This window comes from Anser anser, assembly GCF_964211835.1.
Source record: "Anser anser genome assembly, chromosome: 1".
NCBI classification, from domain to species: domain Eukaryota; kingdom Metazoa; phylum Chordata; class Aves; order Anseriformes; family Anatidae; genus Anser; species Anser anser.
In genome coordinates, this window is record NC_139720.1 from 94,150,178 (window position 1) to 94,177,612 (window position 27,435).

Below are 27,435 nucleotides of genomic sequence, written 5' to 3' on the forward strand. Positions count from 1 at the left end.
ACTTCTTCACAAATAAGTTGAAAACACACATAAAGCTGATGAAATATTGCCACAAACATAATATTTTAGCTATTATAAATATTAACTACTTGCTCTTGCATGCTGCCCCATTAGCCACAGCTATTTGGAATGAGTTAAGGGACATGGCTGCTACTTTTCCTTTCCACACATTGTAGTGGTGATTATGTGGTAGAGATGGAAAACAAAGTCTCAGCAGGCACCAACTTTTATTAGTACTGAAGCCAGGGATAGAAGAATGGGGGCTTGCTTAATCGTATTAATGATTTCTAAATAAAACAATCGTAATTATTAAAGCCAGGAATGAAAGAATGGGGGCTTGCTTAATCACTTTAAAATAGATATTGCTGAGTGTCTTTGCTTATTACTGTGCAAATTAACCAAAACAAGGAGTCTCGGGGCCCCTCACAGAAGATGTTTCCTGACAAAAATGGGAAACCTGTCTCAAAAACCAGCTGAGACCGACCTTGTGGTTTGGACAAGAGCCAAGGAGCAGCTGAGTCTGTACAAAGGCAGGGGGTCAACTAGTGATGAAGAGGAGTTCTTGGACTTCATCCCCATGACCCCCTGACGACCACCACCAGAAGGCACTGCGCAGGTGCAGATGGGAGGAGTTTATAGAAATGACTTCTTGGAGCTAATTTTAATACAAGGCGGGGATAGGTTATAAATATGTATAGACGTACTGGGAAACTTCATGCATATGTAACTTTTTACTGCATATAACCAAAGCAAGTTGCCGTGTTAAGGTGTGCATGCCTTTGGGAGCTATCCCACATGTGCCCGGCCCCGAAATAAACCACATACCTACTTTATAACTTATTTGCTTTGAGTTATAGAGTTCCTCCACAAATCAGTACTATACACTACCAGTCAAGAATTTAGAAAATTATCTTGCTGTAGAAACAAAATGTTAAAAAATATTGTATCTTGGAAAATACTTCGTACTTTTTTTTTCCTCTCTCTATATTATCTACCACTTTTATAGCTGTCTCATTACCTGTTCACCCCTCTTTCCTGAGCCACACAGTGCTTCAAATTCTACTACAGACTCCTCAGTTTAAAGTGAGGCCTGAGGCAAAACTGTCTAATTAGTGCATTAAATGTTAGGCATGAGCCTCTCTCTGTAATATAACTGAAATGATGTTAGGGGTGAGGGAAAGGAAGATGATACCACCACTACCATCTGGGCTCTTTTCAGAGGAAATAAATACTCCTGTGCTATTCTCTGCCTCATTTTACAGTTCACCATCCCTTAGTGAGGGGAAGGGATCCCCACACCCACTTTATCCATAAATTCTTAGGTTATTATTGTAATTAGCCTTGATGAAGGCCTAACAATGAATCAAATGTGATTCTGTGATCTCTGAAGTGGTAAGTCCTTGTGCCTAACAGGCCATATATTGATCACTGAACATCTGCCCCCACGCTCTTGGGACTTCGTAAAGGCTGTTTGCTTTTCAGTTATTTGAACATCAACATCTCTGGCAAAGTCTGCTCCACATGCAACATCTAGATTTCATTGGCCCCTGAAACTTACAGCTTCAGGAGCTGCCACTCCGCTTCGCTTCACCTCACATCCCTCCTGGTTTGTCACACCAGAAGGGTGTAGCATTTTGTGATGAGTACAGAAAAATCATGGAAAATAATCTTTCCTTATTTCTTTTTCCCCAGTTATGTGCAGAATGGTGAAGTTATGCTGGGCCCTTGACCCTACTGTCCTCCTCTCATCAATAATACACAGTATATTCAGTAATGTATCAGCAACGAGGAGAGGACAAGTGAATGAACTCTGTGTTGGAGAGCTCAGCACTACAAGATAGCTGTAGAGCAGATCTTGAAAAAATGTGGGCTACAACAGCACACATATTTGCCTTTAACTTCAGGCTGAAGGAGCTGTAGCAGCTAAAGAGGGGAGAAAAGAGTTCAGGTCATAGAGGTTCTCATCATCTCCTGTTTCTCCTCAGGTCCCACTGCCTTTTCACACTTGAGCAGTAACCTCTTCAGTTCATTTTCCATGCACTTCCCACAACAGAAATTCATGCTGCATGTTCGCAAGAAACTGTTGTATCAGCTGGAATTCTCCAAATATTGACAGGAAAAGGCAACAGAAAGACTGCCGAACTGCATTCAAGCAGCACAATGCTACCAGAATGGCCCTGGCTGCTAGATCATTGCTCCTCACAACGCTATATTGTATGAGAGTTGTTTAGGTTTCTGTAATGATTAGTTTTTTGTAATGAAAGCAATAAAACTTTCAGTCCAGCCAATGAACAATTTTAACATAATGCCAGATTTTAGATTTTACATGTCATCCTTCACGATCCAGGCTTCCCACTTTTCACAAATTAGTGTCGTGCAAGTCAAAGGCTATAATGGGTTTCATTAGGGCATCCTGTACACAACTTTATGCTATTTCTTCCCTTGGTCAATGTTGTTTTGCAAAGGTCTGAAAAAGCAAGCAATGTGTGCAGTACCATAGCTTGAAAACAATGATGTGCTGATGCAAGCCATGCTTGGACACAGTGGTTTGCAACCTTAGAGTAGAGGAAAAAAAATAGCTTTTAAACCATAACACCTAAGTGAAAGGGAAAAATACCCCACCGACCACCTGGACATACTGTTATATAGAATTAACAGTTTTTAAAGCCACACTGTCAAACACCAAAAAAAAAAAAACAGCTCCCAGCCTATGTAACGCATGTCAGGTGATAAAATTCAAAGAAACCATTCCTATTTGATCATACCTTGGTCTACCCACTAGATATATTTATCCCTTTATTTTTCAGCTCTAGCTGAAGATTTGAATGTTACCACCGATATGAATGTAAAAACCAGCGTTTTTAGAGTGACCTTCAGCCTAAGCTCCTGAAGCATTATGGATATTGCCCCTCCTACACACAGTATTTAGATTCCATAGCATGGCTTTAAGGCTTAACCCTACTCCATGAGAAAATAGCGCTGCTCTTCTATTAAGGATTGAAATTAAGTCACCTCAGCTATGCCCATTTCTATCTTTCAAATATCTTTACAAAAGAACAAGAAGAGTCTTGCTTAAAACCCTCAGCTAACTTCTTCAGTGTAATGAAGTGGAAATGTATACTAAAAACACCTACTAATCTCTATGCTTGAAATGAGAGCTCAGCAAAACAAAGTTATTTTCAGATTTTACCATTGGGGTGACTGTTCTGCAGGAAAACATGACTTGGATTTACATCTGAGCTCTTGGACTGAACTGTTTTCTATTGAAGCCTGAAAGACAGTTAGGCAGTCTTCATTGATTTAAGCAAATCCATGAAATATTCATTGATTTAAGCATTGATTTGATTTAAGCAAAGAGCAAGCATCCGTCCAAACAAAATTGGCATGAGAGGGAACAAGATACTTTGCAGTTGTCTCTCTCTTGATAAGCCTATAGCCTTAATTCTCTTTCTAGAAAGCTCTGCACAGTATACTGCCACATCTTTTAATTCGAAGACAGTAGGAATTTTAACGTGAAAGAGAAATAAAGGACTGCAAGTAATGAATCCCAATCTCAGTGACATCTTCTAGCAAATTGGGTATAAATTCAAAGTACCCTACCTCACACTCACTGTTTTCAGCACATTGGGCCACTACATGCCTCAGCTGTACCCAGTCACAAGTACTAATGCTTACCTTGTCATCATTACTTTGTATTTCTAAACAGTCTCCAAAAGAGGCCTCCAATTGTAACACGACTAGGAGATGTATGAGTCAGGATATAGTACGAATTAACATTTTCAGTAAACATACAAATAATTTATTTAAGTCAAAACTCATAGGTACAAACAAAAGATATAAGAAACAATAAGTTCAGAAATTTAAACACTTATAGAAAACATTAACTGTACCAATTTAACTACCCACCGTTCTTCACAGAAAATGGTGAGAAATAGAAAGACAAATCAATGCCTAATTGTTCTTTTTTTTCCAGATTCTAGTTTAGAGGTAGAATACTACTGGTGAAAGACTCAACAAAACTTAGTTCAGGAGAATTATGCTACAAGTGAATTTGGCCCATCTACTTATAAATGTAATGAAGCCATAAAAGAAGTTTCTTATTGAGAGCTCCTAATTCATACAATAACATTTGGTGTGGCACTTTCCAAGAGATAAAACACCTTTCTTGATGAATACTGTTTTATGGTTTTCCATAACCATCAAGGATCTTGTGCTTTTTTTCCATTACTGAAACAATGAAAACATTTTAAAAATAGGCAGAAAAGGTCCTGACTTTTTGGCAGGCATATAGAAAGCAAATTTTTTTTTCCCCTCCAGTAACTTATCCTAGTAAGCCAAACAGGGAAAAACAAGATCCTGTAATTACAAAAGGAGACTTTCTGAGGGACTGCAAGAACACTTGATGTTTGCTTATTTGGGTGGCACAGTCCTCAAAATAAAAAGAAAAAAGTTAATACAACAAGGGAAAATAAAGTCTCTCTTCCACTAGCTAAAAGTAGGGGGAACTGAACAATTTAACATTTTAGTGAGTGACCAATTTAACTCGCCATTCAGTGAGTCCCCACTAAATGCTACAATTCTATCATCTCAGGAAAAAGTTATGTGTGAGAGATGCACTATAGCTTCAAATCCAGTAAAAAGTACCCAAGTAGTCTCAAAGGAATGTATCTTCTACTTTTGTTCAAACAACCTGTTACAAGTAGAAACTAAACTTGGAATTCTTCAGACAATATTTACAAATTCATAAAAAAACAATTTGCAAGTTCAATTAACATACAACATTATTCGGGGGAAAAAGTTGTACAGACAGACAGACTGGCTGCTAAGTGCATTATTTTAATTGCTGCATGCAAGTAGTAGAGTCTGTGGTTGTTTAAGGAACTTAAACATAAACAAACTGCTAGACTTCCACAATTTAGTTTAGCAAAGACTTTCTCAAGTATTTGCTTTAAGATATTTGTGTTCTAGAAGCAACAGCAGATTTGGAATCTTAATTGCTTCTTGCTTTGTGGTATAAGAACACTTCTGAAGATGTAAATATGATAAATCCTGATTTAGACAGCCAGTTCACAAGCACTCAAGGTAAGTATGACCCTGCTTCTTTTAAGTAAACAAAAGCAGAATCAAGCCAGCATTCAGAACCTTCTGAATATCCCATCCTTGCAACACATGCTTATGTTGTTTACAAAATAGCACCACACAGGAATAGTCATCACAATAAAAAGTTAGTCACTGCATTCATTCAGCAGCTAAATGTTAAGTGAGAGGTTTGAAGAACAGAGCTGTGACCATCAGAGCATGTTTCATGGAAGAAGGCAGAAACGGAAGTTTACCTACTTTCATTAACGAAGCATCGCCTTGTGTTTTTTATCTGAGAAGTTATTTAACATACAGAGAAATCAATACAATCCAAATACCTTAAACACAAATTTGAAATATAAAATGTGAGCATGCCTGCTTCATTAATATTCTTCATTAATGTTCTACTTTTCAAACTACCATCTAAACAGTATCTATCAAATATTACATACAGTAGAAAAATTGCATTCTTCATTACATGGAAGATTGAATTACCTGTAAGCTATAAACATACTTGGTAGAAACCTGAAATAATCGTAAGAGAGTTGATGTTACCATCAATAAAGATTCAACCTGAAGTCAAATATAAATGCACTTCCAGCTTCCTCCTTGTGCCCACCTTCAAGAGAGCAGGTAAAAGAGTCATGTCTGCCACAGACTGAGGGAGGTTTGTATGTGCCAACTACTTCATTAAGGACAAAAATCAGTTGTGTCAGTTTATCATTCTGAACAGTCAGTCTGAGCTACATTTAGCCGATCTTTACAAAGCAAGTTAATGAAGCACTTAAACTGTACTCACAGCACAGCAGACATTGCCTGACAAGTAACCATTACTAATCTCTTCCATCAGCACTGGAGGGTCAGTCAGCCCATGGCAGACACACAAGCTTTCCTTCTACAAAGTACATTCTTCTGTTGAATGTGAAGCCTTGCAAAAGCCAAATGCTGAAAGACATACAATATTAACACAGGAAAATTTCAGACAGGGATTTTCATATATCAGGCCTTCTGATTCTTTTATGAAATCTCCATCATGTCCAAAGGGAACTGTACATTGCTATCCATGGAAAAATACTACATACATACATGAAGATAACTTACATAGACAAAAAAGAGTAAATGTAAACTATACATTAAACTACTGCATTTCCATATACTGATTCTCTGAGAGCACAAAATGGATTTCAAGAAGCCATTTTTAAGTACACATCAAATTTGATTACTTATTTTTCCACTGTACCCCTTGTTATGTCTTTCCCTGTATGTATTGGAATGGCCAGGATGAAAATATTTTAGGCATGTAAACATTACTTTTAACTCCATAAATACTGACCCAAAACTTCTTTCTTTGATTTATGTACATTTAGTCAACTGATCTTATACATAAGAAATATACTTATCAGAACAAGTCTCTGATATTTCAAAGCTTCCTCAAGAGTAAGACAAATATGATTATATGTTGGCACACATTTTGCTGTCTCTTCAAAAAGCTGATTTTGGATATAGAGGTTACAAGTTAAAAAAAGCCAATGGCTGACCTAAGCATTAGTTAAAATTAATCTTCTTGCATTTGTAAGCCCTAATAATAGAGAACATGTCAAGAAATTCTAGGTTTTCCATGAAATATTAGTTTCACCAAGTTTGCATCCTTCAACACTTGCAAAATTGAAGTTGTTCCTCCTCTAATGCTGCAGAGAAAGTGACACTAATACAAAGTAGCAGAATATTTATCGCCCATCAGTATCTTCAGTAAGAGAAACATTTTCATCCAACAGTGGTCTAGCTTTTCCCAGCTCTTGCATATGCTAATCCAGCACCCTGCCACAAAAGGGAGCTTGTTCTTTATGCCTAGCCACTGCCTTCAAAACCCACAGTTCAAAAATTGTTTCACAGACAGAAATAATTTCTCTCAAAAAAAAAAAGGTTATAACGAGATCTTTAAAGGCTTGTATGGCATCTTTGTAACAGACTGATGGTCAAGGAGCTAAATCCTATGAAATGAAGAGATCTCCAAGCATGGGAGATTCAAATGCATCTTGAGAACCTTCCAAGGACAAGGTTATGGCCAGGAGCCTATACGTTACTTCACACAGCTAATTAGATGCTGTGATACATTCATGCACCTACAGCACTTTCAGTACCCAAGCACGTATGTCCTAAGATCTAGTTATGAATATGGTTATGCCACTAATATGCTGTTAACTAGATCAACTTAGAAAAACTGCAATTTAAGAATATACCACTTTTTTTTTTAATGCTGTCATGTATGCAATGCAGTCAATTGTCACCCAGACTGCAACAACAGCTGTCTTGAGAAGTTAGTGCCCTAGAACTTCTGGGAAATAAAATAAAAAACCACAAAGATGATGGCTACTCTATATGCAGAGGCAAGCTTTATTCTTCCAAGGTGAACTGCACCACAGGGCTGATGGCTGGTAGAACTCCAATACACCATTTACGTTCTAAATAAAGGCTATTTTGAGGCCTCAAGTGGATACTGGCCTCATGCCAAACTCCTGAGTAGGGATAAACTTCAGCTCAGAACCTAAAATAGACAAGCAACCAAAGCTTTTACAAAAATTAAATTATGATATCGTAACATGGCCAGAAGAGTCACTTTAGAACAGCACTAGTTGATTTCAAGGACACAGTAGCACCAAAAGTTCATCTGTGGATTCAAAGTGTTGTTATACGCAAACATGTTTGTATCTGTACTTGTACGATTGGCACGATTGATCTCAGAGAAATTAACATCAGCAAACTGTTGAAACACTTGATTTTTCTTGCACAATGCAAAACACAGTATTAGCAAACCTAACATACCCCTAGAAGTCATGTCAATTTTTATTTTACTAGCATCCGTTACAAATTGCTTGGCAGATGAAATTTCCCTTCACACTTTTGCTGTATACTGAGAAGCCTGATCTTTTCCATCAAAAAATAAAAAATATAAATTAAATGGGCTTGGGCAAAATACAAGTCCTATTGCTTGCAGAAAAACAAAGCAAAACAAACAAGAACAAAAACACCAAGAGAACTCAAAAAATAGTTTTAAGTCATGACATTTGCTTTTAATATTTACACCTGTAGGTAGGAGCTGTGATCAAATACATGTCTAGAAAGCCATGCAGATCTGAATCCCAAAATGACATTAGCAGCCTCGTGGAGGCAAAACATGTCATCGAGTCAGCTGCTGTAAGCCAGCAGTGTAGTCTTGGAAACCATGTTCCCAGACACATGCCCTTTTGAAACTCTTATTTAGTAAAGGCTGCTACTGGTTCCACTTTGCGTCTTACCTGAGAAAGAACAGGGAAATTCAACCTCAGGGAAAACAAAGGCCAAAGTTTGTTTGAAGTTTCCTAAGGTCTGACTCCTTTAAGTCCTTGTTTCAGAATCCATGTAACTGATCAGATTCCAAGCCAGGAACTTCAAGTAGAAGACAAAAAGAAGTCACTGACTTGGACACTGGTTTCATGGAATGAGTATTTGAAACCCTGACTAAATTACTCTTGTTAAAGTCAAACGCAACTGCTTTCATCTTTCCCATCAGATTTAATCCACAAATGCACACACATTGCCTGTGTTAACTGTTTCTTTCCATACTGTTTCTTTCTTTTTGTGAAGTAAGGACTTGGTCCTGTTTTCTAGAAAAATAAAAATAAAAAAAGACTTACTAACACATTCACTGTAGTGAATTCACAGTAAACTCTCTCCTCTGCTCCCCAATCTTCAGAATTAATTTCAAGGAAGCAAGTTACTAGGATATCAATTACGTGGTTGAAAATAAAGTGCATAATGATAGTCACTGAGAACTTTGGTGATTTCATGTTAGCACGGTTCACATCAGTCCTCAGCAACATTAGTAAAATGCCATTAAAACATTGTTAACATGAGTCCAAAAAAAAAAAAACCAAAAAAAACCCCACAAACCTAAGCACACATGAAAAATAAGTTTTGTATACATGAAAAAAAGAAAAAGAAAGGAAACTGAAATCGAATCCCTGGTCCTTAGTGGAACTGATCCTACTATACAGCTATCCCAACATGCAGCATCTGAAATGAAGAATCACAGTCTGTTTGCTTCCCTTCACCTATTCCTGAATTCAGCTTGCAGCTTTCTGGTGTCTGACTCACTTCACTTCGTGCCGGTGAAGATGTACTTTGAGGGAGATCTACAGAGAGCATGTCAGATGAAGAATCTTGGCTCTCTGCTGAAACAGCAATTTGTGGCCAGCTACCCTCTGTTTCATCATTGCAATTTGTCCCTTCATCAGACTCTTCCAGCTGCTGAACAGATTTCAAATACTGTTGTAGAAGCCTGTTGTCATGCTCGTTATTAGAGCTCTCTCTACTTTGTCCACATTCCCCATGGCCCTCCTCTACATCTGAAGAATATTCTGAATTATTATTGCCACATTGTTTGACAGTTTCCACCGAAAGAGAACCCTCAGTTCCTTCTGTCAAACTCTTTTCAGAGCTACACAAGTCAGCATGAGTCTGATCAGCCATAGAAGAATGAAAACCAGAATCCGGGAACTGTAACCAAGACTTTTCCTGAAGAACATCACTAGCTGGAACTAACCAAGCAGAACTAACATCTGGTGGGGTTTCTTGCTCAAGAGTGGATGCTCGAACAGATGGTTCAGATGGACAGGAATTACTGGCTGAAGGGATCCCAGGTTGCCAAGTGGCACCTACATTTTGTGTAACAGTAAGCTGCCATTGTTGAAGGGATTTAACCTGTAAAGTATAAAGAGAATTTTGTTATAAAATGCAATTTAAAAAGTACTTTGGTCTCTAGAGTATATTTTGCAATCTGCAACAAAATACTTGTATAAAATTTAAGGTCAAGTGAACTGACAAACATGTCACTATATTTTTGGGACAATATATTCTTCGCACTGTTAATAACTTTTAAACTAGATGCCCAACACAACAGAGCACACAAGCCTTCTGTTTCAAGTAAAGAAGAATTTAGTTTCCTGAAGAAAAAGGAATCCGGTCTTAAAAAGGGAAGGAGAGGGAACCTTTACGAAATAACCCATTTTTAAGAAAATAGTCAATCAGTTTTTAAAGATTAGCTTATTAAGAGATGTATTAATAACTCATCTACTTTAGAAATTAGTTGCTCAGAAGTGACACAGCTTGACACTATTTTATTTGCCCTGAGCATCTAGCAGCCACATCGTTCTTCAAGTCTACAATGCTTAGTTTTCCTTCCGTTTTCTCCTTCTTCTCATACCAAGTTGTATTTTAGCGTTTAGTTGCAAAGCCAATTTATTGTGTTGTGTTAAGACTTCTGAATATTACTTATCCCCAGAACACTAGTATAGCCAAGAACACGTCAATTAGATTCTCATAAGCCATAACTGGAAGAACAAACCATATTCTCTGTCTCTTCGGGATCTCCAGCATGAAATAATACCTTCTCAATCCTTATGTAAGCAGAAAAATAAGTGGACTAAAGCCATTTACCTGGTTCCAAAGAAATCTGACAGCTTCTTCCTGTACAAGCCTTTGAATCTTATCTTCCTCTCTTTCTTTTCTAAGCCTGCAAGAGCATACATCCAAAGTTATTTAGATAAATAACATTCAGTAAACAAGATCAACAAGAATGCACAGAAATGCCTAGTTATAAGACAGAACTGTTGAAAAATACATAGCCCAACTTTAGAGATGTTATTGCAGTCTGGCTTGTCATCAATATCCAGTTGCTGAATTTCCAGCATACATTTCTTTTTCAAAGTTACATTAAGATTTTACTTCCTTTTTGCTGTAGCATATTTATTGACTCACTAATACTTTAAGAGCTTTATTTATATATAATTTATATCTTACAAATTTAAAAACTTTGGCAATGATCTCCTTGAAACATGGATCCATATGATCAAAAAACTCAATCACATTTATAATCATATCACACAAGACAGAGGGAGAATCCTTCTTCCAACCATTGACAGAGAAATGACTGTATATGGACACTTAAAGAAACTTTGTAATTGCCAGAAGACAAGTCAAAAAAAAAAACCATTCTTTACAGTTGCTACTTTGATTGTGCAGCAAAACATGCAAGTCTGGGCAATAAAGGAGTTGAAAAAGTTGATTCTAACCCAACCCATTCATAGAGGGCACTTTGAGAGGACGAAAAGCTATGTGCATAACCATGTACGTCTTACAGGAAATGTTCCTTAACTGTTGCCATTGTTTTATATTACTAGTGCTACGTTCTACTGTGAATAGTTAGATCAAGACCCATTTATACCTCTTCTGAAATATCCTGGGGCAACGTTTATATTCATTCAGATATGAATACTGACAGCATGATATCAACTTACATTTGTATTTCATTTGTTAAGCAAATGATATGCTCTTGCATTCTGCTTAGGCGAATTTCATATCGCACTTCCTTGGCTCGGGGATGAAAGTTCCTTGTGTAAAATCCCCTCCAGCAGGCTTGAAGCTTAGTAGCTGCTTTAGTCATTCTTTGCAGTTCAGCTGTACCTTCATCGACAGCAGGTAAAGAACCTGATTTTTCTCCTGCTGTCTGGTCAGGACAGAGAGTTGTAACTCCTGATTCAGCACCTACTGAGGTGCTGGGCTGACCGTGCAGAACTTGGTCTTCAGAGGATGCCAAAGAGTTGCTAGCGTCAGCGTGGTTATCTGTTACTGGATCAGGAGACGGTACCTGCACATTCTCTATGATATTCTCTTGAGTTTCCACGCTTCCCGCCACTTCGTTAGAGTGCTCTCTTGTAACCCACGAAGGTTTTTTGTCCTTGTTAGCTGTTTCTTCTCTATTAACACCTTTCACAAATTCAATAACTGTACTATCATCATCTTCTAGGCCCAAACTGATCCCATGTAACTTCAGGTCTGAAGTAGGAGACACCGGAGACAATCCTGAAGCAACTGGCATGAAAGTAGACTCTGACGATAACAGGCTGCTGTTGAGTTTGTCTTCATCAGTCTGTATATCTTCGAGGTATAGCTCCTTGTGACAATCTCTTTCAAGAAGAAAAGTGTTCTTGACTGCATAGGAATGATCATCGTTCGCACTTGGTCCAACCCAAGAATTCTTCTGGATGACACGTTCTAGATAGGTAGAAAGATATATTCAAAAGTCATAGTACTTCAATAACATAGCTTAATTTATAGGGATTTATATTTTATTTTACATAGTTGGAAACTGGGTGTGTAAAAATCCAAAATTCTAAATCATGACAAGCATTACTTCTACATAACAATAATGATAGTAACTATTCATCTCAGCAACATCCATGAACCTCACAGATACTGAGTAGAGCGAGCTGCACAAACTGCCGTCCCATGGAGCAGTTACACTTTGATCAGATGGAACAGGCGAAGTAATAACGTTTTCATTTACTGGATTGTGTTTTTCACCTAGCCATCTTACTAGCATTTCGAGACATGAATAACCACAGAATGTATTTTTAGAGAACAACGTATAGCTTCAGTTGAAAATCTCAAAAAAATAATAGAATAAACTAATAGCAGGGCCTTGTTCCAAAATTCTCTCCGGAAAGCTATCTGTGGTCAAAAAAACATTTATTTCTACCGGTTAGATCAGAGGTGCAGATTTACATCTTACCACTTTCAAGAACTATCTGTGGTGGCTGTGCTGGACTGCTCTGTTCGTAAGTAACTGGTAGTGTTTTGTTGGGAGTGGGAGATGTAGGTGGTCCTTCATTTTGGTTTTGATTCATCAGCTGCCTCTGGTGGAGCCTAAACACAGAGTTCCAACAGATTTTATGTTTCTTTTTAACTTTTTTTGATACAGAAAGCATCTAAAAAGCTATCAACTACTTGAAAGGAAATAAGCAATCAAACCATTCTAAAACAAGAGGCTAGTTATACAGATTCCTACACCTACTAGACATCAACAGGACTACTCACAAAGCCAGGGTTTGCACAGGCTGCTTCTGTTCCCCTTCCTTCTGCCTCTTTGTTACTTACAACAAACAAACAAAAAACAGCATGCAATTCTGACTATCGACTGAAAAAAACCACCAAGTATCTCTACACACAAGCAAGGTATGCAGATACTTTAAGTGTCTGCTGCAGGACATGCTATGTTTGTACGTGCAAAGAATTTGAGGAATGGAGGGGGTCTTTTTTATGTTTGCAAATGACTAAGTCAAGAAATCCCTGTATCCAGGTATCCCTGTACCCTAATACAAAAATCAAGTAACAGTGTTTCCACAAACATATAATCATCCTTTACCATCTGAGAAAACACAAACGTTATTTCAGTGCAGCTAAATTCAAAGACCATGAGGTAGACATCAGAAAGTCAACCAGCGTTAAAAATAATGCGTGTATACATTTCTCCTCTGAAATGGCCCCTACATATCTTCAGGAGGAAACTGCAGACCAATCTATATTGACAAAGCAATTCCTTCCAGATGCTCCCAAGTTTCCAGCCCTTTTGGATGAAATACTGCAGTTCTCCTTATACAGCTTTCTACCCATATTATATGACTTATTTAGCTTGCTCCCCTGACTCTTCCACTCTAATCTTTTGGCAAAAAAAAAAATTGTCAGTAGTAGTCCTGGCAAATAGGTATGCCTGTATTCTTCAGTATTCTGGGTTTTAATCCCAATTAATTCACCTTCTCACAGGAGCGAAGTGCATGACTGTAACTCTCTACACCTACTTTCACAGTCCCTAGCAAAATAACTCCTGCTTGCAGAACCAGCAGGACCTATAGTGGCCTCTGATGACAGACCCAAGGTGCCAGATACAGAGGCTGTCAAGAGCATCACCAGGAATAGTACCCCTCAAAGGACAACCTTAAAACACACTAACAATAAAAAAAAGAGGCTAGTTCACTCATGTACTACAATGGTCTTTATTTACAATTAGAACAAGAGTTAAAAGTCTGCTCCTTTCTGAAGACTGCCTCACTTTCTCTGTAACAAAGATCTGAGTAGGTAGCCTATTTTAATCACAGTCCTAACACAAACCACTTTCAATGTCCTACAGAGCACAGACTGTCTCTAGGGCGCCGAGCAAACAGGAAAACACTCCTGCTGCTGTCTTGCTGCTCATCCTGTACCTCCACCACTCTTCCATCTCCTGCCCTCACTGCTGCTTTGAAACACTTAAAAGGAAATGCTATTGTATCTAACACATAATGAGACATACAATTTTGTTCTTAATTGCATTCTCTAACAACAGAAAAACAAGAAGTCCTCACCTTTGCTTACTCAGTATTTTTTCCAGTTTGGCATCCTCTTCAGTCTGGAGACCATATGTAGATATAAGAGGGCAAACAGTAGCCAAGTACTGGACTAACTGAACATGCTGCCCAGGTCGGTATGATCTTCCTTTACCTTGACTGTAGAGCCATTCTGCTTTTAAACTATTAGGAAGGGGGGAAGATGGTTACCATTAATGCACAGCACAGAACCCAGGACTTGTCTTAGAGTACTGTTCTTCTACAAACTAATCCACAAACCTAACCAAGACTTGGAACTCGAGCAGTGCCCGTAGGAACTGGGATTTTCATTACCAGAAAAATGAGTGAAGTATTCCTCACATAAACAGTGATGAAGTGAAAATGTCTCTGACAAGCACTGTGCATTCTATTTTATCTGTGTACTCTTTAAGCGCTGAAAACACAGTTGTGTGAATGAATTTATCAGCAACTTTAACAGAAAGAGGAAAGATCCCACAAACGCACAGAATAGCCACAGAGAGCAAATCTTGCTGAGGGTCTCCAACAACTGCCATCTGTTTCTCAGTTAAACTGATGACGGTCTTCAATCTGAGCACTCAATATAATATATCCATATACAGTAATACAGAAAACCCCATCAATAATGAAAAAAATCTAGAATTGTCACAGGCAGCTCTTCAGGAACCTCATAATATACATAATATACAGTGAAACAAACAGGAGTGGTTTCCCTCTGACCAAAAAGGCAGCTTTTTATTTTACTAACTCGGGAATAAAACAGTAATATCTTGGACTGTCTTAATGTATTGAACATGTTATACTTGATGATGAGGATATTTTCAGGGAATATTTTTATGGCTGGACTATTCTGACGTCAAGAACTTCAAGAAAACATCTCCACTGTCATACAGACACCACAGTGATATAATGACCGCAGTGATACAGTTAAAAAAGTGAGCAAAATGATATTTAACTAATTGACAAAAAAATATATACAAATCAGACCCTTTATAAAAGAGCATGTCTGAGCTTCTCCCAAGATAATGGCTTCAATATTTGCCAATTGTCTCATTCTACAAACTCAAAGACTGTAAACCTGAGAGGTCGATGAATTGCTACCACAGTTTTGCTTTGTAAAGGTACTGATGTGAGTTAAGTAACAAAACCAAACCTTAACTTTTTAATTCTATTTAATTGAAGGTGTGATTTTATGTAGTAATGCTAGTGTAAGAGACAAAAAAATAAGCAAAACCAGTGTTAATTGGCTGGTGTCTCATATGGCCGTTAGCTAGACAATTTCAGATCATTAGCACCTTCCCATTTTTTATTATGTAAAAAATGGAACTTCAGCTTACAAAAAACTTAATTTGATAATGTTAGAGATTTATTAACATGATGTTACCTTTCCTTCTGAGAAATTACATATCCATCAAGAACTTTAAGGTTCAGACACCAGCTGACGATATACGGCCTGTAGTCAAAGCCAGGGATAGAAGGTGTGGCCATCACACAAGGATTGTTCATTATTGACAACTGCTCCAGTTGAGAAAGAGAAGCCAGGAAAGAAACCTGGAGAAAACAAGATATTTGTCAACTAGAGAGAATCAACTGATTAGAGGATGTACCATATTTGCCTAGTTACAGCTATACATCTTGCTCAAAACAACATAATTACAATTACACTGAAAATCACATTTGCTTGTGAAATGTGAACATGTTTTAAAGGACCTTCTATCAACTCCTGCCATTTTCCCATTAAGTTTCCTGTAAGTAGTATAGCCCTTCGGAAGCATTAGCTTCTCTTAAGATCTGGGAATTGGGCTTTACATATAAAAAAGGTATAGTATTCCAGCTTACTGCAGCAGGTATAGCGATGTCAAAAAAACAACAGCAAGCTGAAAAGCTGAGAAACACTGTCCTATTTTGAAGAAGAGAGCAATGCATTACCAAATAAGATTTTGCTTCCCATGTGGAAGTCTAACTGACGTGTTTTTTTTTTCCTTATATAAGGAAACAAAAACACCACACACACAAAAAATAACAACAAAAATAACCCAATAAAGATAAAAATCACAGTCCGGATATTCATTTCTCTTACATGGTGTTTGAATAAGAGATAAAAAGACTATAATCTAAACAGAGCAGATGAGCAGCTGCAGAAGCCATCTGCAGCACTTTATCAGCTCTGTTTTCAACCTTCAGACAATCATGAAAGTTCTTTGAGATTTTTCTCCTCAAAGTATACGTCTGACATCCCTGAGTGATACAAAAACATAAAATAAAAAAGGCAAAATTTCTTTTAAAGACAAATTTAATAAAGTATTACCCAACTTGTGCAGCTAGAGCAAGCGTAGTTATTACACGAAGTATTAAAGGTTCCTATCTTCTTCAAAATAACCTACGCTGAGAGCCCATTTCACTTACATCCTCAAAAGAATTACCCAGCTATTTCCTACCACTCTGCTTGAATACAAGGTGATATCTTCTACATCCTACCTCATTTAAATCTCTGATTTCATTTTCCGCCAAAGAAAAAACAGTCAGATTCTGAGGTAGGCAAACGGGGGCAGTACGAAGTGAAGTTATAATATTTCCATGCAGCAACAAGGTCTATAAAGTAAAAATACGGTATTAAAATGCATGCTTGATCAAAAAAAAAAAAAAACACTTTTTTTTCCTCCAGATAACATGTTTAGAACACACACTGAACAAAAGAATCATAATAAAAGCTGTCTGGCATCTTCAAAATCATTTTTGCTAATCCCAGTGAGGGAAATCTTGTTTTTACATTTTAGAGCAAAATTTTCTCATGAAACGCAGAAATTAAGCGTAGAGCCACGGATATAAGAAGTGTAGCTGAAAATATTTTCTTCTATGCAGTGTTCATGATGAAAGAATTAACACTATGTTTTGTCTTGATCCACATCATAGGACAAGAGAACTGAGTGCTATAAAAAAGATCTTAGCATATTATCTTGATCAAAATCATTAGAGTAACTACAGAAGCACTACCTCAGTTTCTGCAACCTGAAAACAACAAGAACTTTCATTCTTCCCTCTAGAAGTCACAGTGATTAAATTAAATCGCTTTAAGAGCTAGCATGTTTGAATAAGGAATGCTTTTAAAAGGCAAAAGTTTTCAAAGCAGATTTCTTCATGCAAAGAATTTAAGAACAACAGAGATAAAACAACATCTACCTTCAGAGACAAGAGCTTGGAGAGATCTCCCAGTTGAGATATGTTGTTGTCTGACAAATCAAGATGCTGAAGAGATACACAGGAATTGATTTGTTCAATGGCCTACAAAAATAAAGGAGTCAATTACAATAACTTTTTTAGTCATGAAATAGAAACACATGTCAAAAAATAGAAATTATTTTGGAAGCTAACAACACCAAATAACTAAGCCAAAATGAGAACTGTGTTTTTGTTGTTGTTGTTGTTTTTTTACCAGTTGAATTTTAAAGATGATAATTTTTTTCCTATTTTGGGGGCTACCTCCCAATTCTCATTAAATTTTAATTTCAAACCATCTATTTATCTACTCGCCAATTCTTGTCCAAAAGTTGTCTACTTCCATTCCATACACCAGGGGATAACAAAGCTTCAACATTTGTTCGCATTAAAACCAGAAGCAGAAACGAACATTTCTTTGCAGTGAAATGAAGCGTTCTAAGGATTGCCTTTTCAGCATTTTCCAAATTTCTACTACATTACATTCTGGAAAATGTATAAAGGCTAAATACTTTACCTTAAGGTTATTTCCTGACAAGTTTAGCCATTCCAGGTGCACCAAATCCTTCAGCCCTTCCACATACCCAATGCTATTATGAGGCAAGTTTAGCACACGGAGCTTTGTCAGTTTTGCTACACCCATCATTCGTACCAAACGATTGTTGGCTACAGACAGCTGCAGATCAACACAAATAAAAGAAACAATTTTAACTATTAAAGTGCACAGACAGAATAGGCTTTTATTTTTAGTGCTTAAAAATCCAATCCAATGGGAACTACTCTAATGTATATATTCAAATTTAAAGCAAATAATACAGACAAGAAACTACAAGAGACAGGTAATAAATTACTGATCAAAGAAAGCAATCTTCACAACCCTGCAAACTTAGATGAAATCTTCCTCCTAACAACAGCTAATAAAAAGCAGAGAATAAATAAGGAAATGTCTCATATGAAAATAAGCTTTTAAAATCAGAATTGCCAAATCATTGTACAAATTGTTGCAATGTTCCCGGTATAAAATCACACTGTCACCATGGCAAAGGGCAAAATATATTTCACTGGTCTCAAAAAAAAGTCCCGTGCTAACAGGACTGTAAAATCACAAACTTTTAAAAGGATAAAACCAGATTAAAAATACCCATTAATAACACAGCCATGAAGTTTGCAGACTGGTGAGGGTTTCCTGCAGCAATAACACCCACATCTCCAGTGTCAGTTTAGCTTGGCTGTAGAAGCTGCTGAGGTGACTTCAAGCCTATCTGGAGGCACTTTCAGTGCTGATTAACATGGACTTGTACAGCCTTGTCTCAGGGGGATTAACACACTGATTTTTGCAAGCGTCATGAGCATGCTTACCACTGTTACCACTAATACCCCCAGGAACCTAAAAGGAATGTTTCAAAATTGAGGATATTAAAGTTAGGGATAGGCACTAGCAACATCAGGGCTTACATGACCCAATACATTAACAAGACAACAAATCTCTCCCACTTAACATTTGTGTATTTGCTAATTGATTGTTAGCCTAACCCACCTGGCTTGTTTCTTCCTGTAAATGCTACCAATACTCTTCCTCTGTGAAAAGTTCTGAAACCCAAAGAGGGAGAGTCCTGTCTGTATGTCTGCATGTTTATCTTTTTTTTATTATTTAAACTACAAAGCTTTTTTTTGTTGTTGTTGTTACAAAGATCAAGCATTCCAAAGCTAAAAAGTATCAAAAAATCAGAGTTTACAGTGACCTTTCTAAACGTTAACACCCTCCCACTAGGATTTATTTAGCTTAATTTTAGCTACCTAAGTAACCGGCAAAACAGCTTCCCTACTACCACCTGCAGAGCTACACTGAAAACAAAGCTTTCTATTTCAGTTCGCTGATGTTTATTTTTCCATGAAAACAGTAACGGATGACTTACTTCAATTATATAAGGTGGCCTTAAAGCAGAAATACTTTAGTTAGCATCTCAGTAACATTATTTTGTAGCAAATTCAATTCAAGTAACACTGACCTGCATCAGATTCCTGCATTTCTCCAAGTGCTCCAATTTAATTATCTGGTTCTTGTCCAGAATCAGAGTGTGAGTATCAGCATCACAGGGTAAGGCTGGACCCAACTTTTGCAATCCTTGACCTGACCAGTTAAGTACCAAACCTTAGAGGAAAAAGAATGAAAAAAAAAATCAAACAAAAAGAGAAAACAATGAAACTCAGCACTTGATATATGAGAACGTGTACTGGAAGTGCAAACCAAGACAAACTGATCTGTTTTTATAACACATGCAGCCAATTCATGCATACAAATGAACTTTTCTACCTAGAACTGAAGCAAATGCTTCAGGCTAAATACATCGGAAAAACTGATCCAGTTATTGGAAGATGAGGATTCCACTCCTTGTTCCAGTAAAGATCTCTGGTGCAATTTTGGGAAGTCAGTAGCTTCAGACTCTCTGAAGCGGGATGCAGAGTGAAATTTAGGCAGCTATATTTAAAGGTGTGATCCTCAAAACCCAAAATTTCAAAGACACCTACACTTGGATTTCCTCAAAGCTTTCAGGTTTTGAGCAGCTTGATAACTTCTTAAGTGCAGGAGCTCTCTACCTAAATTCCTGCTTACAGACACACCCAGAATATGCCAAATACACGTGCAGGATCACACTCCACACATAGCAGCAGCAACAACTGTCACTAAGAAAAATAAATAAATGAAAGCAAAAAAGGGAGAGAGTCTGACACAGCGGTAAGCAGCCTCCACCATCTAGTCACTCAGAACATGGGAAATCCTATGAGGATAGGGAACTACAAACTTCTCCTTTCTGGACAGATCCATCAAACATCCCGCTACAGTATCTGAAGATGAGGGCACCTAACCCATCTATGTGAAATTTCCTCTTGACAGTCAACAGCCTTATCACAAACAAGTCCTCTAAAATCTAGGCCACTGAATTTAAGTCTGCAGTTTCCTCTTTTTCCCTTTTTGATCTATTTCAAAGCAAAAATATTAGTCTACAGCATTTTTTGAAAGTGCAGGCTAGGTACAAACTCAAAGAGGAGGTCTCAAACTGTGAAACCAAAACTGACACCTCTCTGTTGTCAAAAGTTGGGTGCTTAAACCTCACGGAAGAAATAAACTTAAGATTCAACTCCTCTTTTAAAACTCTCCATTAAATATTTCAAGACATGCTTCCTTTTAGCAGTTTGGCTACTGCAAAACCTAACCTTAAGTATTTAATCTTGCCAAAGGTTTTTGCAACTTGTGTGCGTGTTGAACAGCTAAACGTTTCATATCCCAGCAAGGTACCTAGCCAGAAGTCAGAACCAAGGACTGCCAGAACCAAGAACCCATTCGTACAGCCATACTAGAGAACAGGTGACATTTGGGCAGGAGCAAATTGTAAATACCCCAGCATAGCGTTTAATTGATACAATATAATTAAAATGTTGCACGCCAGGACTGTTACAATATAGAGTTAAAAGGACAACACTTGTTATCTAGAGGGAACTTGAGTTACTGGGTACCTGTGGCGACACCTGTTAATTGTCATTTTCACATATTTACTCCCTGCTACGCGTTTTAGATGCATACACCCTTGTAGTGCTTGCTCATCTCGCACTGGCTGTTCAGTAAACGATGCTACCTCTTTCAAAAGCACCTTCCAGCAGAGCATCCTCAGCCTAACGGGCGCGCTCTGGGCTCGCAGGGACGCTGTATTTTGATAACCTCGCCCCCCGCAGCCCTTCAAGGCCCAGCAGCGCGCAGGACGCGTGCAGCCCGCAGGACGCTGCCAGCCGTCACGGGCACCGCTCGGCCTCCAGACGAGGCGCTCTGCCAAGCAGCGCCGCTGACAACACTCACCGCGCCCCGTGCCTCTCACGCCGGCCCCCCCGAGCCGTGCCACCAGCAGCCGCCACCCCCAGGCCCCTTTCCCCCCGCGCCCCCCTCACCCCCTCCGGCCGCCGGGGCGGGCTGGGGCCTCGGTGCCGCTCCGGTGGCCGCCATGCTCCGCGCCGAGGGGCCGCGGGGCTGTCTCGGTCAGCGCTGCCTCAGCCGTCGCCGGGCCAACGGCCGAGGGGGACGCGGGCCGCCCGCAGCTCCCGCCGGGCCCCGCGCGGGAGGCGCCGCCCCGCCCCGCCCCGCCCCGCCCGTTCCGCCCGGCCCCGCGTCCTCTTCCGCCCGGCCGCCGCCCGCCGCCGCCATCATGAAGTAAGCGCCGCCGCCGGCCTCGGGCCGCGGCTCCCATCCGCCGCCATCCGATGGCGGGGCCACCGCCCCCCGCCGGCCCTCGCGGCCCGCTAACCCTTCTTGTGTCCCCTGCAGGGTGGAGCTGTGCAGCTTCAGCGGGTACAAGATATACCCCGGGCACGGCCGCCGCTACGCCCGCACCGACGGCAAGGTGAGCGCTGCGCCTGCGGGGGGGGCTGCGCACCCCTTACAGTAGTGGGCCTGGCCTTAAAAAGGTGCTCCTAATTAACATCCTAAGGGTTAACATCCTCGTACTGTAGTCTTGTACGGAATCTCCTGGGAAATGACAGCTAAATGATTGGGCTCATTGAACCTTCAGGTGGTCTCCTCAGACTTTATATAGACTTAAAATAAAACAGATAATAAATTAATCCACTAATTTTTTTTATAATTTACACTAGGTAAGAAGGCTAGGGTAACAACGCACAGAGGAATTGAGTGTTGGTCTCGGAGCGTTGCTTACATCAGCCTCTGCTTCCCTTAACGCGTTCAGGAAGCACATAGTTAGTTGAGAGCAGGCATTTAGAAAGTGTCACAGTGGGTACGGCTGTGTCATGTACCTAGAATGCAGTGCACACAAGTACTAGGGTGAGTTTTACTCAGAAAAATTGAGCTGTTTATTGTGTTACGAGAATAAATATCAGAATGTTAGGTATTATTATGAGAAAACTAAATAAGGCCTGAAAAAAAAATCCTTTCAATGGGATAAGATAGCTTAATCAATGGAATAAATTCTCACACATTCAAGTTCTTAAATTGTGTTTTAAGATTTAGAATTGTTAGCTGTATAAAGCAATACAAAAGTATCACTGTTAAAATACACCGAATCAAATAATTACTTGATACTCCAATGTAAATGACAGTCTCTCTTAAATAGAAAGCTTACACAAATTACTCTTTTTCTCCCCCCCTAGGTTTTCCAGTTCTTGAATGCAAAATGCGAGTCTGCATTCCTTTCCAAGAGAAACCCCCGTCAAATCAATTGGACTGTTCTGTACAGGCGTAAGCACAAGAAAGGGCAGTCAGTAAGTATATACCATCAAACGCTCCTCTAAAGCTTTCCACCAAAAAATGTGGTCACAGGTCTGTTAGAATAGAGGTAACTTCAGTATGCTGGTGGTAGCAGAAGCATGACCCATAGGGCCAGAATAAAGTGATCAATAATGGTGAAAGTGTGGGTGTATTTACGCAGATATATGTATATATATTGTTTTATGCTTGGAAGGTAAATACTTCAGGACTAGCACTATATGTGTATTTTATCACAACTTCAAGGACTTTTTGAGAACAGGAGTATTTGTGTAATAATTGTATGGGTGGTGTATGTTTAAATTTTTCTTTTAAAAAAGCTTTACATAAAATGGGCAATTCTGTTTTATCAGTGGACTTTAATTATTTGGACTTGCAAACTTTGAGAGTGGTGATAGTGTAGAGAGCTGATAATCTGGTAAATCATATTCCCAGACAGATGATTTGGGAGATAATGGGTGGATGAACTGTTCATGTAAACCTTCTTTGAAAACTGCGTTTTAACTAGTAGGATGTCTTTGCTATGTAGCTGTCATTGCATGGAAGAAATATGGCATGTTAGTATGAGGTATTTTCAGTGCTCATGCTGAAACTTGCACAACAGAAGAGCAGATAGAAAGGCTTGCATTGACTCTTAACAACTACTGGTTCATTTAGAGAAAGAAAGATGATGCTCAATGGGTTATTAGTCTGCTTGGGAAATCAAGAAATAGTGTACAGAATAATTTTATTCCTCATTTTGGACATAAGCAATTCTGTAATAGCTCCATGCTTAACAGCAGCTTGTTTCTGTAATTGTCTGTAGCCTTTTATTTCATGTCTTGTGATGCTAATTGTCTCTCTTCATATTCTGTCACTTTAGGAAGAGATACAAAAGAAGCGTACCCGCCGTGCTGTTAAGTTTCAGAGGGCTATTACCGGTGCATCTTTAGCTGAGATTATGGCTAAAAGAAATCAGAAGCCTGAAGTACGAAAGGCACAGAGGGAACAAGCTATTAGGTGAGAAAGCAGGGATGACTGGCGCTCTCCCAGACATTTTGAAGATTATTAATGCAACTACAAGAGGCCTACAAGATCTTGAACTCCAGCTGAGCTCTGTGTATTGTAAGCATTAGGAGGGTGAGGGGGATCAGTACATTTGGAGGTAATACTGTGTAATCTCAGCAAAAATTCGTATCGGCAGAGAGGGGTCTCTTCTTACCCTCTACCTCTGTGAAAATTCTGCTTTTGTCACACACAGTTCTGTTGTCTACGTGGTAGTCTTCCGAGAGGTACTGAATATAGAGGATAAACCTGAAATAATGCTTTCCTTTCTTGATCTTGGGGAGCTCTTAGTGTGGTTGAAACAAGGAAGCAGGGAATGGCAGGCATGACTAACCGTCACTCTTTTTCTGTGAATTAACAGGGCTGCAAAAGAAGCCAAGAAGGCTAAGCAGGCCACCAAGAAAACAGCTGTTTCTGCTGCAAAGGTAAGATGCAGTAGGTGGACAGAAGTCATGAAGTATTTATTCAGAATATACCATGTTATAACGTAGCACTCTTCCTGCACTTCACTGGAAATTCTCGTTTGTGTTTGGAAGAAGCATTTGCTCACCTATTTGGATCTGGAAGCACACGGGTCAAACTTCTGTACAAGAGTTACAGCTGTGTGAACAGCGGAATAGAACAAAATGCTTTTTACAGAAAGAGTAAATGTTACAGTAAAACCACTTTCTGATTAGATGTCAGAGATGCCCAATAGCTTAAAAACTTGCCTAGATGTGACACTAGAACCTTGGCAGCAAGATATTGATGAGTGCTACCATATGCTTCATTACTACTTTTGTTGTAATACCAAATGTTGGCATCATACATACTGTAGGCTTACAGTGTTTGGTAAGAATCTGTTAACTCTAAATCTAACCTGATAGTTAAATTGCCTAATTTCTGTAAAGAATCTTAAGTGTAACAAAGGGACCCTTTCAAGAATGCAGATAAACTGCATCTCACTCATGTTGTACTGTTTCTCTACAGGCTCCAACAAAGGCAGCGCCTAAGCAGAAGATTGTGAAGCCAGTCAAAGTTTCTGCTCCCCGTGTTGGTGGAAAGCGTTAACTTGCCAAACTGTTAGCTGCGCTGAATAAAACACCTGACCAACTTCTATCACTTGTGCCATGTTCTCTTCAACTGTGTGATAGATAATGAAGAAAATTAATCTAAGAAATGACGATGTCTGCTTTTGCAGACTAATGAACACCCTCTTGCCATAAAACATTCAGTTCCTTGGAGGATCTGTTGTACTAGAAGATAGTTCGTAGGTCTTTAAATGAATGCAGTGATTCGGGTGGCAGGGAAGATTGAGCTGATGTTTGAGCTGTTCTTGCCTAAGGACAAAAATAGCACAAGCACAAGCTTATTCTGCATCAACGCCAAATGCCTTAAAAAGAAGGTTTTAAGTTTGATGAGGCAAACTAAAGGGCTGTGAAGCTGTATATAACCTCTTAAGTTACATAAAAAGGTCAATACGCTTCTTGCATTGTGAAGCAGATCATTGCAAGATGTTGTAGAGGATAAAAAGAGAAAATTTCAGAAATTGAATGGATGTTTCACAGATTACACTGCTGTTAAATACAAATGTTGAGATGCAATTCCTGGGTCAGGAACTAAAACCACTGAGGTGCTGGAAGCATCTGTCAGGAACAGGATAGTTTCTAAGGTCCTGCCTCATGCTCTGCCTAAGCATTCACAGAGCTAAATGGGTTGTTTGACTTAGTATCACCATTCTGCAAACATGTTCTAATTGGTAGTACTTAAAACACTGATAGCAGCTTGAGTGAGCTTAAAATGGAGCTGACAGTATGCATTACTTCAAGCTCATTTAGTCTCATAATTAATATCTGGAATGCAGACATGGGTTCCCTTAGTCATTCTCTTCCACTCCTAGAAGGAGTGGCCATTTGTTAAATGCTTTACGTAAAGGATACAGCTCTCCAATCTAGGAGTTAGGCCAGGTGGGCAGTGTTCCCAAACTTTCCCTTAACTTTGCTGGGCAGTAATAGCCTTAGCAAAGAAATGTTCTTTGACTTCGTTTAAGTACAGGACAAAATGAACCTTCTCTTCGTTTTGCATCTCAATTTATTGATGCCACGCGCAAGTCCTGCATGCACTCAATCCAAAACAATATTCCACTTGGCAAATACCCACTTCAGGGCTTGTAAGGAGTAGGCGTTTACTACAGAAAGTTTACAGCTTTTGAAAATAAAAGTGGACTACTGTTTGGCTTTCAACATGGTTGCTAGCTTACAGCTCCTTTGAGGGCTTTATTGATGTTACTACACTAGATGAGAAAGAAGATCTTTATTGTACTTGTGCTTCCTGTGGTTCATTTGGGCTTAAAAACTACAACAAAGGTAACATGCTTTAGGTTATGGGCTACATTTTGAGTTCTATCATGCTTGGTTTTCATTAATAAACTAAGTACCAGTCAGATCGAGCTTGCAACCCATTTAAGTAGTTCCAGCTTGATTGCATTAGTGGAATATGCACTGGTATCTTTTGAACAATTATTCTTTTTACTATCAAGAGTAAGTATTTATTTTAGAAGTAAAATAATTATTTAGAAGTAAATTGAAGATACTTTCTAAACTGGTTAACAGCCTTGGAAGGAGCTAGAAACAAGGGAACGAAAATTGTTCCATGTTTTTACTTTTTCTTCAGGGAAAGGAATTTTTAGTAATTTATGAAGGCTGAATATACCACCGAAGGTTGCCTATGTTAGTGATGACTATATGCAAGACTGGCACAATTTTACAGGATTTTATAGTGGTACTGAGTAGCTGGGACACTGCATGCATGCCTGTGAAAGTTAGTCTTAACAATTGCATATGAAGTTCCTCAGTTGAAAAGCAGAGAGAAGCTTTAACAAACAATCTGTTTGAAATCCCAGTAAGGACAAAAAGGAATTGATAGTCAACAAGGAATTAGTATTTGTTAATGCCTTGAAGCTTGCAGGTAACACCTTCCATGAGATACGCAGTTGAGTACAGCCTGCATCACTCACTAACAGCCTGTTACTCTGCTCAAACATAGATGTAATGCAATGAATTTAACATAAATGCCTAAATTGAAATCCTTGCAGTTACCTAATGCAACTTAATTGATCCTCTATTAAATATTTATCACTAAAAATGGAATACCTAAATTTTTCATAATAATTTAACTTGAAAAGGACCACTAGAGGCCATCTAGTCCAACCCTTTGCTCAAAGCATGTCTAATTAGACTCGGGACTGTACCCATCTGAGTCTTGAAACAACTACAACCTCAGGAAAAGCTGTTCCACCATTTAACCACCATGGTCAAAAAAAAAAAACAACAACAAAAAAAAACAAAGGTAACTGGAACTTTCTGTGCTCTAACCTGTATCTGACGGCTATTGCTATGCAACTTAGAGGGGTCTGTCTCTATCTTCTCTGCGTCTTCTGGTGAGGTAGCTGAGGACAACGAGGTCCCCACAGAGGGGACTCCTTCCAAGGCACCACAGCCCCGTCTCTCAGCCTCCTGCAGGACCCGAGGCGACATCCCTCGTACTTGGGGGTGGGCAGGTGCCCACAGCACTCGATGGGGTCCTGCAAGTTTGTGACAGGGGAAGAGACAGAGGGGAAGGCGGGTGGCC

General features: G+C 39.0%; 2 protein-coding genes across 2 annotated transcripts; one reads left to right on the plus strand and one right to left on the minus strand.

Annotated features, from left to right (window-relative positions):
• Window positions 1-3,776: 3,776 nt before the first annotated feature.
• Window positions 3,777-21,593, minus strand: CEP97 (centrosomal protein 97). Its single transcript, XM_083807322.1, has 11 exons — window positions 21,456-21,593; window positions 19,523-19,665; window positions 18,031-18,189; window positions 17,478-17,579; window positions 16,776-16,889; window positions 15,682-15,848; window positions 14,298-14,462; window positions 12,689-12,822; window positions 11,415-12,171; window positions 10,555-10,630; window positions 3,777-9,819 (listed from the first exon to the last, which is right to left on the minus strand). The coding sequence occupies exons 1-11, from the start codon at window positions 21,508-21,510 to the stop codon at window positions 9,106-9,108; spliced, it is 2,586 nt and encodes an 861-aa protein (XP_083663448.1). The 5' UTR covers window positions 21,511-21,593; the 3' UTR covers window positions 3,777-9,105.
• On the plus strand, window positions 21,494-24,924 carry RPL24 (ribosomal protein L24). The gene is made up of 6 exons (XM_083807387.1): window positions 21,494-21,714; window positions 21,829-21,904; window positions 22,668-22,778; window positions 23,645-23,781; window positions 24,188-24,251; window positions 24,796-24,924. Exons 1-6 carry the CDS (start codon window positions 21,509-21,511, stop codon window positions 24,874-24,876), a joined length of 675 nt encoding a protein of 224 aa, XP_083663513.1. The 5' UTR covers window positions 21,494-21,508; the 3' UTR covers window positions 24,877-24,924.
• Window positions 24,925-27,435: the final 2,511 nt, after the last annotated feature.